General features: G+C 45.9%; 1 protein-coding gene across 1 annotated transcript in view; it reads left to right on the forward strand.

Moving 5' to 3' along the window:
- PKD1 (polycystin 1, transient receptor potential channel interacting) overlaps window positions 1–12,234 on the forward strand; it is a 112,483-nt gene that overhangs the window by 89,731 nt on the left and 10,518 nt on the right. Inside the window, 15 exon segments of the mRNA XM_021006704.2 lie at window positions 679–931; window positions 2,399–2,524; window positions 2,526–2,595; window positions 5,200–5,370; window positions 5,485–5,628; window positions 6,151–6,361; window positions 7,859–7,985; window positions 8,330–8,446; window positions 9,117–9,166; window positions 9,436–9,629; window positions 9,995–10,088; window positions 11,128–11,203; window positions 11,205–11,247; window positions 11,340–11,542; window positions 11,803–11,997. Coding sequence (XP_020862363.1) covers window positions 679–931; window positions 2,399–2,524; window positions 2,526–2,595; window positions 5,200–5,370; window positions 5,485–5,628; window positions 6,151–6,361; window positions 7,859–7,985; window positions 8,330–8,446; window positions 9,117–9,166; window positions 9,436–9,629; window positions 9,995–10,088; window positions 11,128–11,203; window positions 11,205–11,247; window positions 11,340–11,542; window positions 11,803–11,997 — 2,074 coding nt within the window.

The following is a 12,234-nucleotide window of genomic DNA, read 5'->3' on the forward strand; positions in this document are numbered from 1 at the left end:
CTTTCTGCACAGGGGCCCCGGGAACTGTTGTATGGAGGAACAGCTAAGCAGAAGAGAAGAAAAAATCAGAATACCTCCCATTCAGTGTGGTGGTCCAAGTTTTCCAGCTGTTTTCATATGTCCCCATCTGACAGAAGAGAAAGCTAAGTAGTGACTTAATCCTAGTACCATAGATAGTTTGGGGTAGAATTCAGTTTCCTGATTCCTGGTCAAGTTCTTTTGTCATCCAGTCTCCCAAAGCAGAGTCTAAGTGGCTTCCTCTATGGGTTCTTATCCTGGGGCTGATTTTTTTTTTTTATAAAACAAGTTTAAAAACTTGTTTTTAAAAATATTTTGATAACTATTTCAGCATGATTGGTTTCCTTTGAAATCTTACACATACATTTTATGCATTTAAAAATATTATCCTGGAGTATATTGTTCTGAAAAGCTTTGCACTCTTTGATAATGCCTTCTGAAAAGGATCCATAGGCTTCGCCAAGCCCCCAGTGGGGTCCATGACACAAAACAAGTTAAGAACCCTCGTACTCTAATCTAATCACGGCTGAAGTAATGAGGTCCTGGGGCTAAAGGTAAAGGTAGAGCAGATATGGGAGCTATAGGTCCACAGAGAGATGATCTAGGACACCTTTCCCAGGGTCCTTGAGCCATGACCCTATTTCTGTTTCTGCCATCTAGGACAGATGATACAACAGCAAGTTACTACCTGAATATGACCAGCCATTTCCGTTGGTCCGAGGTGGAAGTGACGGTGGGTCTCTACACGTCACTGTGCCAATATTTCAATGAGAAGGAGATGATGTGGAAGACAGAGGGCATCGTGCCCCTGGAAGAGACCACCCCCAACCAGGCTGTCTGCCTCACACGCCATCTCACAGCCTTTGGTGCCAGCCTCTTTGTTCCACCCAGCTCCATCAAATTCATCATCCCTGTGAGTAACTTCCATTCCTTTAGGGTCTTTTGCACTTGGGGCAAATGCCGTGGTCACCCTGGGTGGGGAAAACAGGCTATGTGGAAATGAGCTCCCTTTGGTCAAACCCAAGCTGGTATGTTAGCACTAGATAAGAAACGGAAAGTGGAAGGATGGGGGTAGGGGAGAGACGGGGGATTTCAGTTTGGTACAATTCCAAAAACATTTATTAAGTACCTGCTACATACAAGTAACTGCTAGATACGGGGACAAAATCAAAAGTCTCTGCCCTCAAGGGGCTTACATTTTACTGGGGGAGTTATGACCACTACATGAATACAGATAAATGGGGGAGGGGAAGGGAAGAGAATAAGCATTTGTATAAGTATATGTGCCAAGCATTTGTGATCAGCCTTTTTAACAAATATTATCTCATTTGATTTTCACAACACCCCTGCGAGGTAGGTAGTGTTTTATAGTTGAGGAAAAAATAAGTAGATACAATATCACAAAAAAAAGTCAATATAAAGTAGATACAAAGTATTTTCAAGAAGAAAAGAGCACTTACTACTGAGAAGCTGAATGAATCAACGAATCAATGAGTGAGTGAGTGAAAAGCGTTTCTTTGGCATTTATGTGCTTGGCTCTGGGGCTCAGCACTGGTATCAGGAGAAATAGTCCCTGCCCCCTAAAACAACCCAGAGATTTTGGGATCCTTGCTTCAAGGAATTCTAACAAGAAAACCTTAACAAGATGATTACTCCATTTTTTTTTTGACCTGGCAATGGGGTTAAGTGACTTGCCCAGGGTCACACAGCTAATGAGTATTACATGTCTGAGGCCGGATTTGAACTCAGGTCCTCCTGACTTCAGGGCTGGTACTCTATCCACTGCACCACCTAGCTGCCCCAGGATTACTCCATTTTATAAAAATGTTCTCTGCCTGACAAAAGGATTCACTGCAAGGCTTCTTTCAAGAACTGTCTCTAAGTTCATTTAAAATAGGAGTCTTTGGGGCAGCTAGGTGGTGGTGGATAGAGCACTGGCCCTGGAGTCAGGAAGACACTTACTAGCTGTGTGACCTTGGGCAAGTCATTGAACCCCAATTGCCTCCCCCCCAAAAAAAAAACCAAACAAAAACAAAATGGCTAGATGAAACAGTGGGGCAGGTAGGTGCTATAGTGGATAGAGCACTGGCCCTGAAGTCAGGAGGACCTGAGTTCAAATGTGACCTCAGATACTTACTAGCTGTGTGACACTGGGCAAGTCACTTAACCTTGATTACCTTCAAAATAAAAGAAATAAAATAAAATAGGACACTTTTTTTTAAGGGAAGGGGAATTGTAAGGAGAGGTGAAGAGACTAGTGTGACTGGAAAGTAGTTAAGAGAGATGGGGACTGCTTGAGGGATCAGGGTCCTGAGTGGGTGTGGTGGTCATGATTGAGCTAGTGTCAGCCTTGGGCCTGACAATCTTTCTCTTGGCACAGGACCCAGCTCCAGGCATCAACTATATTGTGCTCCTGACTTGCGCTGTGTGCCTGGCCACCTATGCAGTGACAGCTTTGATTGTCCACAAGCTGGACCTGATGGACGTCAGCCGAGTGAGCATCATCCCCCTTCTGTGGGAAGAATGGTCGCTTCAAGTATGAGATACTTGTCAAGACTGGCTGGGGCCAGGGCTCAGGTGAAAGCAAGCAGAGACAGCTGGACTGGTGGGTGGGGAGGGGGCGGGCAGGGACTGGATGGGGGCTGTGGGAAGGGTTAAGCCTGGCCTTAGGGCTGAATGTTGACAACCTAGCTTAAATCCCCTATCACAGAGGCAGTTAGGGAGTACAGTAGATGGAGTGTTGGGCCTGGAGTCAGGAAGACCTGAGTTCAAATGTGGCCTCAGACACTTAACTAGCTCTATGACCCTGAGAAAGTCACTCAACCTTTGTTTGTCTTATTTTCTTCAGCTATAAAATGGGGATAATAACAGCACTTACCTCCCAGGGTTATTATGAGGATAAAAATGAGATAATGTGTGTAAATAGCTTTGAAAACTTTAAAGTGCTCTACAAGTGCTAGTTATCATCATCATCATTATTATTATATTAATTATTATTATTTACCATGCCTGCTTACTACCTTCTCACCTTTACTAGATCACCTTGGCCTTAACACTCCCTATTTAAGGGCTGAGATCTTGAGGACAAAATTAGAATCAGAGTTGGAAGAGACCTTGGAGGCCAATCATCCTGTCCTACTTGAACAGGAATCCCTGACAAATAGTCTTCCAACTTCTGATTAAAGACCTCTAACAATAAGCAATCCAAACTCCCCTGAGGTAGACCATTCCACTTTCAGACAGCTCTAATTGTTAGACAGTTTTTCCTTATTTTAAGTTGAAATTGACCTCTAAGTAACTTCCACCCATCAGTTCCACCCATTGATGATCCAGTGATCCATTGATTTCTAGTTCTGGCCTCTGGGGCCAAATAAAATTAACTGACTCCCTCTACCATGGGATAGCTCTTTAGGTATGTGAAGATAGCAATCATGGGTCCCCTAAGCCCTCTCTAGGCTAAACAACCCTGATTTCTCTCAACTGATCTTTATAGGACAAGGTCCTGAGTCTCCCCACCCTCCTGGTTGCCCATCTGAACATAATCTGCCTTGTCAAGATCCTTCTTAGAATGTGGCTCCCAGGATTGAGCCCAGGGCTTCCAATGTGACCAAAGCAGAGTCTAGTGCTATGGGACTCCCACCACTGTCCTTCTTCCAGTGCTAAATTTCTATGAAGGCTGCCTGAGAATGAATTCATTTTTCACTGATATTCAACTCATTTAGTTTGCATTCCACTGAAGTCCTCAGGTCTTTTTTGAATGACCTCTTTGCTTAGGTTTGCCTTCCTTATTTTGAGTTTGCACAACTGAATTTTTTTAAGCTATGTGTAAGATGTTATACTTGCCCATATTACACTCCCTCTTATTAGTTTTAGCCCACAATTCCAAACTTATTTGTTTTAGCCTGTTGAGATCATTCTAGAGCTTGATTCTGTTATTCAACTCAATAGTTAGGCTCATAGGATTGGGACCTTAAAAAACCATCTAGTCCAACCCCTTCATTTTACAGAGGAGGAAACTGAGGCCCAGAGGGGGGAAGCAGCTTACCTGGGTTACACAGATAGTAAGTAGTGGAGCCAAGATTCAAACTCAGGTCTTTCTAATAAGTTCAGTTGTCTTTCCTTTAGACCACAGCAGTCTCATAGCTTTCGTACCATCCATCAATTTGATAAGCACATTATCTTCATACAAGTCACTAAGAAAATGTTGACAGGCCACACTTATGGCATTTATTAGAGATCTTTATTCAGGATGAAAGCAGTTCCTAATTCCTGCTATTTAGGTCAAATTGTTCAGGGGTTTATGTAATTCAGCTGCATCTTCTAGCCTACATCTCCCTATCCTGTCTACAAGGATATTTTAAGAGACTTGATAACAAGACTCCTTACTGGAACAAATCCAGGTAAATAATACTAATGTCTGCGACCTTCCCCTAAGCCACCAGTTTAGTAACTCAGTCAAAAGGGAAAATAGGCTTAGCCTGGCGTGAGGGCAGAGACTCCAGGGAATACAAGTTTTCTGTGGCAAGGGAGATATGCTTCACCACTGGTCCACTGAGAAGAAGCCTGAGGTAGTGGATGTAATGCCGGGTTTAGGGTCAGGGAATCACAGTTCAAATCTCAACTCTGACCCTGTAAAAACAAGTGGGATTAGGCTAAAAGACCTCAAAAGTCACTTCCAACTCGTCATTGATGATCCGGTGATCCAGTGCATTGATCAGAGCTCTGTAATCTTTCATTGGTGTTTATTTACTGTTACATTTGTATGGCTATTGTATAAATCATTCTCCTGATCCTCCTGTCTTTGCTTTGTATCAGTTCATGCCAGCCTCTAAATTCTTCACATTTATTATTTCTCATGGCAAAACAATATTGCATTACATTGTCTGTGGTAGATCATCGCCAAATCTCAGTGATACCTGTGCAATTACAATTCATCTTTTTACACAGAGGTCTATAGTTTGCTTCATTGCTCATACCCTTGGATTTAGTGTATAGAAATCTGAGCTCATAAATATCATTCCTGCTCCTCTCCCAGGTTCCTAGCTCCTGCTGGACAGCTCCAAAGCTCTTTTTAGCCCCTCCAGTTCCCCAGACTGATGGCTTTCACTGTGCCTTTGCAAAAACCCTCACCCTAGCCTCTCTTTACTAAAGTCTCTTTACTTTCCCTCCCTCCTTGTCTAGGCACAACAGCCCATGTGGGCATCACCCTTTATGGGGCAGATGGCAGAAGTGGACACCGGCACCTGGATGGAGAGAGTGCTTTCCATCGAAACAGTCTAGATATCTTCCAGATTGCCACACAGCGAAGCCTTGGAAGCGTGTGGAAGATCCGAGTGTGGCATGACAACAAAGGTGTGGGGAGAGGGCTTGGCCAGTCGGGACCTTCCTCCCTCTGCCCACCATGAGCCGGTTGCTCCCTCTGAGCCATGGCCCAAACCTCTAGGGCTTCCTGTCTTCTCTCCTTAGGGCTTAGCCCAGCCTGGTTCCTGCAGCACATTATTGTCCGGGATCTACAGACTGGCCGAAGCGCCTTCTTCTTGGTGAATGATTGGTTGTCGGTGGAGACGGAGGACAATGGGGGTCTGGTAGAGAAGGAGGTCCTAGCAGCCAGTAAGCCTTCGTCAGCCTCTGGATCCCTTGTTTAAGTCTTTTCCCCAGCTTACCTTCCCTTGATTTTAGCCCTATGCCTTCCATGAGTTTTCTGATTTTTCACTTTTCAGATTCTTGTTTCCATCCAAGAAGGAGACCCCCATGCTTGTATACATCTCTGTCTGTGTGACAGTAAGCATGGGAGCAAGCGTTTGTGTGTATGTGAGACTGAGGAGCATAAATTTAGAACTGGAAGGAATTTTAGAGGCCAGCCATTGTGCCTAGTCTCCTCATTTTATAAATGAGAAAACAGAGACAGAGGGGTTAAGTGACTTGCCCAGGGTCACACAGTGAGTAAGTGCCTGAAGTGTAATTTGAACCTGGGTCTTGCTGACTCCTTGTTAAGACTTCTATTCACTATTCGACACTGTATTGAATTGAATGTGTATGTGAGGGGGAAACTAAGTGTGTGAGAGAATGAATGTGTTCATCTCCCTTCTGACCGTGGTGCCTTTCCTTTCCCCCTTTCTCTGTGCCCACTAGGTGATGCCACCCTGCGCCGGTTCCCACGGCTGCTGACAGCAGAACTCCAGAGAGGCTTCTTTGAGAAGCACATCTGGCTCTCATTGTGGGACCGCCCCCCACGAAGCCGCTTCACTCGGGTCCAGCGGGCCACTTGCTGTGCTCTCCTCATCTGCCTCTTCCTAGGTGCCAATGCTGTGTGGTATGGAGTTGTGGGAGATGTCAATCACAGGTGGGTACTTCTCCCCCACCTCTCCCCCAGCCATCCTGGGCAGTAATATCTCATCTCCAACCCTTCCCAATGATATCCCCCAAAGTGAAGTGGCCAAGGCTCATGCCATTGGGTCCATTCTTCTTCCAAATACACACGCCTTCAGGGATAGACAAGAGATAGACTTCTCATGGTCTCCTGTGGCAGTACCTGGTCCATCTCGTTATCATAGACTTTTTTCCTTTTGGTTTTACCTAAACCTCTCTGGCTCCTGCCATATTTTACTGTTACTTTTTTTCTCTCTTTTTAAATTTTAAATCTTTTATTCATTTTAAACTTAAATACAAAATGAGAAAAGAAAAAAAAAGAATATTTCCATGTACACAGAAGAATATAAGAGAAGATTCAATATAAAACAATAAATTTCCATTTCATGAAAAACCTGTGTACTAAATCCTACACATTGTTTTCAAAGCAACTCAACTTTTCTGTGCTGCCTTCTTGGTTTTCTTTTGTTCTCTGCTGTGTACTTTTTTACTTTTTTCTCCCTCCCTCTCTCCCCTCCTTGCTCTAGAGAAGGCTGCAATTAAACATGAATATATATATATATATTCCACATGTACATATGTGTATATGTATATATACATGTATACGTACCTATACATGCATATTTCCATTTGTCACTTCCCTCTCTGGAGGTAGATAGCCTCTTCCTTCATAGGTCCAAGTCTTTCAATGTTTTTCTGAATCAACCAGCTTGTCATTTCCTGCCTCATAGCAGTATTCCATCACATTCATATCCTATCTGAAAGATTGTTTATGAAAGTTTCTTCTCAATTTTCTGCTTTCCCTCCAGTCCCAGATATACTGATTTTATTTATGCAAGAAATTTTTAATTTAAAATCATCAAAATTATCCATTTTATACTTCAACAGTGCTCTTACCTTACAATATAGTTAAAGTCCGGTACTGCTAAATATCCTTCCTTTACATTTTTTCCTTAATTTCTTTGAAATTCTTGACCTTTTGTTCTTCCAAATGAATTTTCTTATTATTTTTTCTAACTCAGTAAAACACTTTTTTTACAAATTTAATTGGGATGGCATTGAATAGATTAGTTAAGTAAAATTGTCATTTTGTAGGTTATATTGGCTTTACCTACCCATGAACAATGAATATTACTCCAGTTATCTAAATTTGACCCTATTTGTATAAAGAATGTTTTAGCTACTACCTTTTCTCTGTGACAAAATGATATAAGTCCCCTCAGAACCAGGCCTGGAATCAGGAAGACCTGAGTCCAGATTTGGGCCTCTGACACTAACCAGCTGTATAACCCTGGGCAAGTCATTTAACCTGTCAGCCTCAATTTCTTCAGCTGTAAAAGGAGAATAAAAATAACACCCCCAGAGTTGTGAGGATGCAAATGAAATAAAGCACTTATATGTAAAGCACTTAGCACAGTTCCTGGCACATAGTAGGCCCTTAATACATGATTGTTTTCCTCCTTCCTTGCAGCAATGTACCCATTTCCAGCCTGATCCCTTTAAGTGTGGACACAGTGGCTGTTGGCCTGGTGTCCAGTGTTGTTGTCTACCCTCTCTACCTGCTTATCCTCTTTCTCTTCCGAATGTCCCGGAGCAAGGTAAGGATGGCCAGTGTCATGATAGACATGAGACAGCGGGACCAGGACCTACAGGAATGGGATGGGAGGGGCAGTTATACTTTTGTAGGTAGAGAGTGGATTGGAGGACCAATCCTTTATTGTCTATGGGATTTGCTGCCAAAGTTTATTCAGTCCTCTGCTCCATTCTGACTCACTAGGACATACAATAGTTCTACTTCAAAGCAGAGAATTGAAGGAGCTGATCTCTAGGAAAGGGCAAAGGCAGCTGCACGACTCAATTAGTCAACTAACATTTATGAATCACCTAATATGTGCCAGGCACTGTGCAAAGTGCATCAGGCTGAGTGCCATTCTTCCTACAGGTATCTGTAAGCCCTGACCGCAGCCCTGCGGGGCAGCAGGTGCTGGACATTGAGAACTACCTGGAGACATCAGTCCTAGACAGCTCCTTCCTCACTTTGTCTGGGCTCCGTGCTGAGGTGAGGGGGACTGGGCATAGACCTTGCATGTGACCTGTCTCCTTGTCACACGGAGCCCGGCGTGGCTGTTCAGTAACTGAGAGGCCATGTGGAAAGAGCCTTGGTCTCAGAGACCCCAAAATCACAGAAACACAGAATGTTCGAGCCGGATGCAATCCCAAGAGCTGTTTAGTCCTGCCCATCCCCCAGTCAGCCAACCTTGGTTCAAGTACTGGCCTGTGACTGTGAAGGAGTCTCCTACAACCTTTCCATGCCTCGGTGCCCTCATTTGTAAAACAAACAAACAAACAAACAAAAATCCCTCACCTTGTCTTGCCTTGCAGGGTTGTTGTGAAGAAAACATTTTGTAAATTTTATATTGCCATATTTTATTATTGTGAGAACTCACACTTGACGCTGAGGCTCTCTGTTAGGTCCCAGTGACCCCCAGGCAGGGGGCTCCTAACCTTTTGTGTACCCTGGACCCCTCTGGCAGTCTGGTAAAGCCTGCTGACCCCCTTCTCAGATTAATGTTTTTACATTCATAAAATAAAACATGGGATTACCAAGGAAACCAATTACCTGGAAATATAATTTTTTAAAAATGTTCATGGATCCCTAAGATGTTGGCAAAGACCATGATTCTCCCTGGCCAGATCATGTCTCTGAGATGCTATGTTCTTTTCCACAGGCATTTTCTGGACAAACTAAAACAGATTTGTTTCTGGATGATTCTAAAAGGTGAGTGCCCCTACAGCAATTCATGTTGAATTCAGGCAGACGTGAACATGCAGTCAGGCATCATGGCATGCATAAACAGCTGCCTGGATTCTGTGTATATTTTTCCCCACATGCCATGTGTACATTGCTCTTCCATGGTCCCATGCTGTTTGCCCCTGGAGGATGTGGTTTGTGTCACTTGCATGGTTCCTCTGGGTATGGTCAGGTGGGTATGTGTGTTTGTCAAGATCTCATGTGTTCCTCTGGGTGGGTGTGCTTGCTTCTCACAGCCTGATGCGTTGGCAGTCCAGTGATGGCACTCTTAGCTGGCCAGACCTTCTCAGTGACCCTTCCATCATGGGCAACACCCTTCAGAGGCTGGTACGGGCCCGGGCTGGGAACACTCAGGCCCTGGAGGTCATGGAAGAAGATGGTCTTTCCCTGGGGAGCCCCCCTTCCCAGAACAAGTACTTCTCCACCTCAGGTGAGTAAGTAGGCCTTAGTTTTGGATGAAGGAGAACATGTAATTTTTTATGATCATAGTACTTCCTCTATTCTGATGGAAAACCAAGGCAGGGGTGCAGAAAACCTAGGGGAGGGAGGATTTCCTGTTTCAGCTTTCCCATGAAAAAAGAGGATGTTTCTAGGTTGAGTTGTAGGCAACCTTCCGGTCTTTCTAGCTATATCCCTAACAGTTCTGAGCCATTTGGGAAAAGTGATAGCTCATCTTCGGGGTGGGATGGCGAGGGGGGGTAGCGCTGGGAGAGTGTGAGTGATGGATAGGGTCACAGATCTTGGCCTGACTCTGGCTGATGCCCAACACTGCTCTGCTGATTCTTCTTCCTCTAGACGAAGATCTGATCCGACAGATACTTACTGAGGGGGCCAGCAGCATAGCCCCTGCTAGAGACACCCCCCTGGAAACGGATCTCCTCACTGGCCTGTGAGTGAAGTGGGAGCAGGATGTCATTGTGGGGAGCGAGGCAGAGATGGAACAGGCAGGGAGGGGCAAGACCTTCCCGGGCCCAGCTTTTGGGTTGGGGGGCAAGGCAATATGTCTGCGGTGTAATGGGAAAGAGCTCAAAATCTGATTCTATTGACCGTTTCCCAGCTCCTTTCTCCAAAGGAATTAGCAGTGATTTGGGAAGGGAGTCCATCTTGCCATGTTAGTCTGATAGGAAAATGGAAACGTGTGGACAACAATCCAAAGGGTAGGACCTGTAGAAAGAACTGCCATCTGACCAGCAGGTTTCTAACCGATCCACTGGTCAGGTGATTGCTTACAATAAGCAGATAAACCCAGGATCTCCAACAAGCGCGCGTGTGTGTGAATAATAAGGAAGGGGCTGGGAATTCTTTTCTTGGCAGGACAAAATATCGCTCCAGTCTTACCAGGAAAAGTCTTTTTTCTTCTCATCATACTCACTTTGTATAGTTTACATATATTTTCTCTCTGTCTATTTAGAGCATGAGCTCCTCGTCAGGAGGGCTAGTTTCATTCTTTGTACTTGCATCCCCCTATACCTCGCCCAGCGCCTGTCACATAATATAGACTCTTAATAAATACTTTTTGGTTAATTGGTTGTATCCCTATTCAGAAGGGCCTGTCTTCTGCGCAACTGAGGCCTGGGATCATGCAGATGAGTTAAAGACCACAGAGCCCAAGGGGTGAAAGTAATGTCCCCGAGCCTTGTTATGAGGCTGTCATTACGTCCACCTGTCTAGGATTCACTGACACCAGAGGCCTCTTGGTAACTCAGTAACTGGCTTCATGCCTCAGCAAGGAGGACTAGTGTAGGGTCCTCAGGTCCTTAGGAAGCTTCTGTAGTGAACACCATTGCAGTGAGGTCCCTAGAAAAGAGAGCTGGATACGTCTTCTTCCGTCTGTCTGATCTCATCACTCCTTCCTGCCCCTTCCCCTACTAATAGTGGTTCATTCTCCCTGCACTAAGGTGAGCTCACAGCTTGTACCCTTTCCCCAGGTCTAGTTCTCTGGGGGCAAAAACAGAGACACTGATGCTACAGAGGCTGAATGAGAAGGGACTGCCCCCTGTGGCCCCCCCCACAGGAGCTGTTCCAGTCAGCAAAGTTCACCAGAGAAGGTAGGCCTCCCAGCACACAGTGCGCTCGGTTCTTTCCCTCTAGCCCCTTTCCTCGCCATGTGTGTGACTGGGCTCCACCTTGTCCCCTGCAGGGCTGGCTGAGGGTCTGCAGAAGCGGCTGCTTCCTCCGTGGTGTGCCCCCCTTGCCCACGGGCTCAGCCTCCTGCTCGTGCTGGTGGCTGTGGGCATCTCGGGCTGGATTGGCACCGACTTTACCTCCAGCGTTGGTGTCATGTGGCTCATCTCAGGCATCTTCAGCTTCCTGTCCTCATTCCTGGTCTGGGAACCTCTCAAGGTGAATGTGTCTCCCTTCCCCATTCACTTCCTCTCTCCTGCCTTTCTCTGGCTGCATCTCTTCTCTCTTCTCCTCCCTGCCTCTGCCTTGCTCTTCACAACCGCCCCTTTCACCCATTCACACATGCAGGGGCAGGTGTCTGACCACCCTGCCCTACTCTGCCCGTACTGCTGGAGCCTGGGATGACGGGCCAGAGCAATGGAAGAGGAGGAAAGGCCCCATGAGCAGGAGGCTGACCTCTTCCTCCCTCGTGTCCCCAGGTCCTGCTGGAAGCCCTCTACTTCTCTCTAGTGGCCAAGCGGCTCCACCCAGAGGAGGATGACACTCTAGTGGAGTGTCCAGCTGTGGAGCCCGTGTGTGAGCGGATCCCCCGAGTGCGGCCCCCACAGGGCTTTGCCCTCTTCCAGGCCAAGGAGGAAGCTCGCAAAGTCAAGCTACTGCACAGGATGCTCAAGGTGACCTTGGACTTGGACAGATCATTTCATTAGACCTCTCCTTGTCCCTGCATCTGCCACTGCCAGCAGGTCCGGCCTCAGAGCAGGAAGAGGGGAAGCTGGTGGCTTCTGCTCCTTATGGAGGTAGCTGCAGGACTCTGGCGCTTCTGCCTCCTGGACCTCTCCACCTACGTGTCCCACCTCAAACTCAACATGTCAGACTAATAGCATTCTCTTACCTGCCAGTCTGCTCCTCCT

The sequence above is a fragment of the Phascolarctos cinereus genome, unplaced genomic scaffold (genome assembly GCF_003287225.1).
Source record: "Phascolarctos cinereus isolate Bilbo 61053 unplaced genomic scaffold, phaCin_HiC Scaffold_4;HRSCAF=312, whole genome shotgun sequence".
In the NCBI taxonomy this organism is placed as follows: Eukaryota; Metazoa; Chordata; class Mammalia; order Diprotodontia; family Phascolarctidae; genus Phascolarctos; species Phascolarctos cinereus.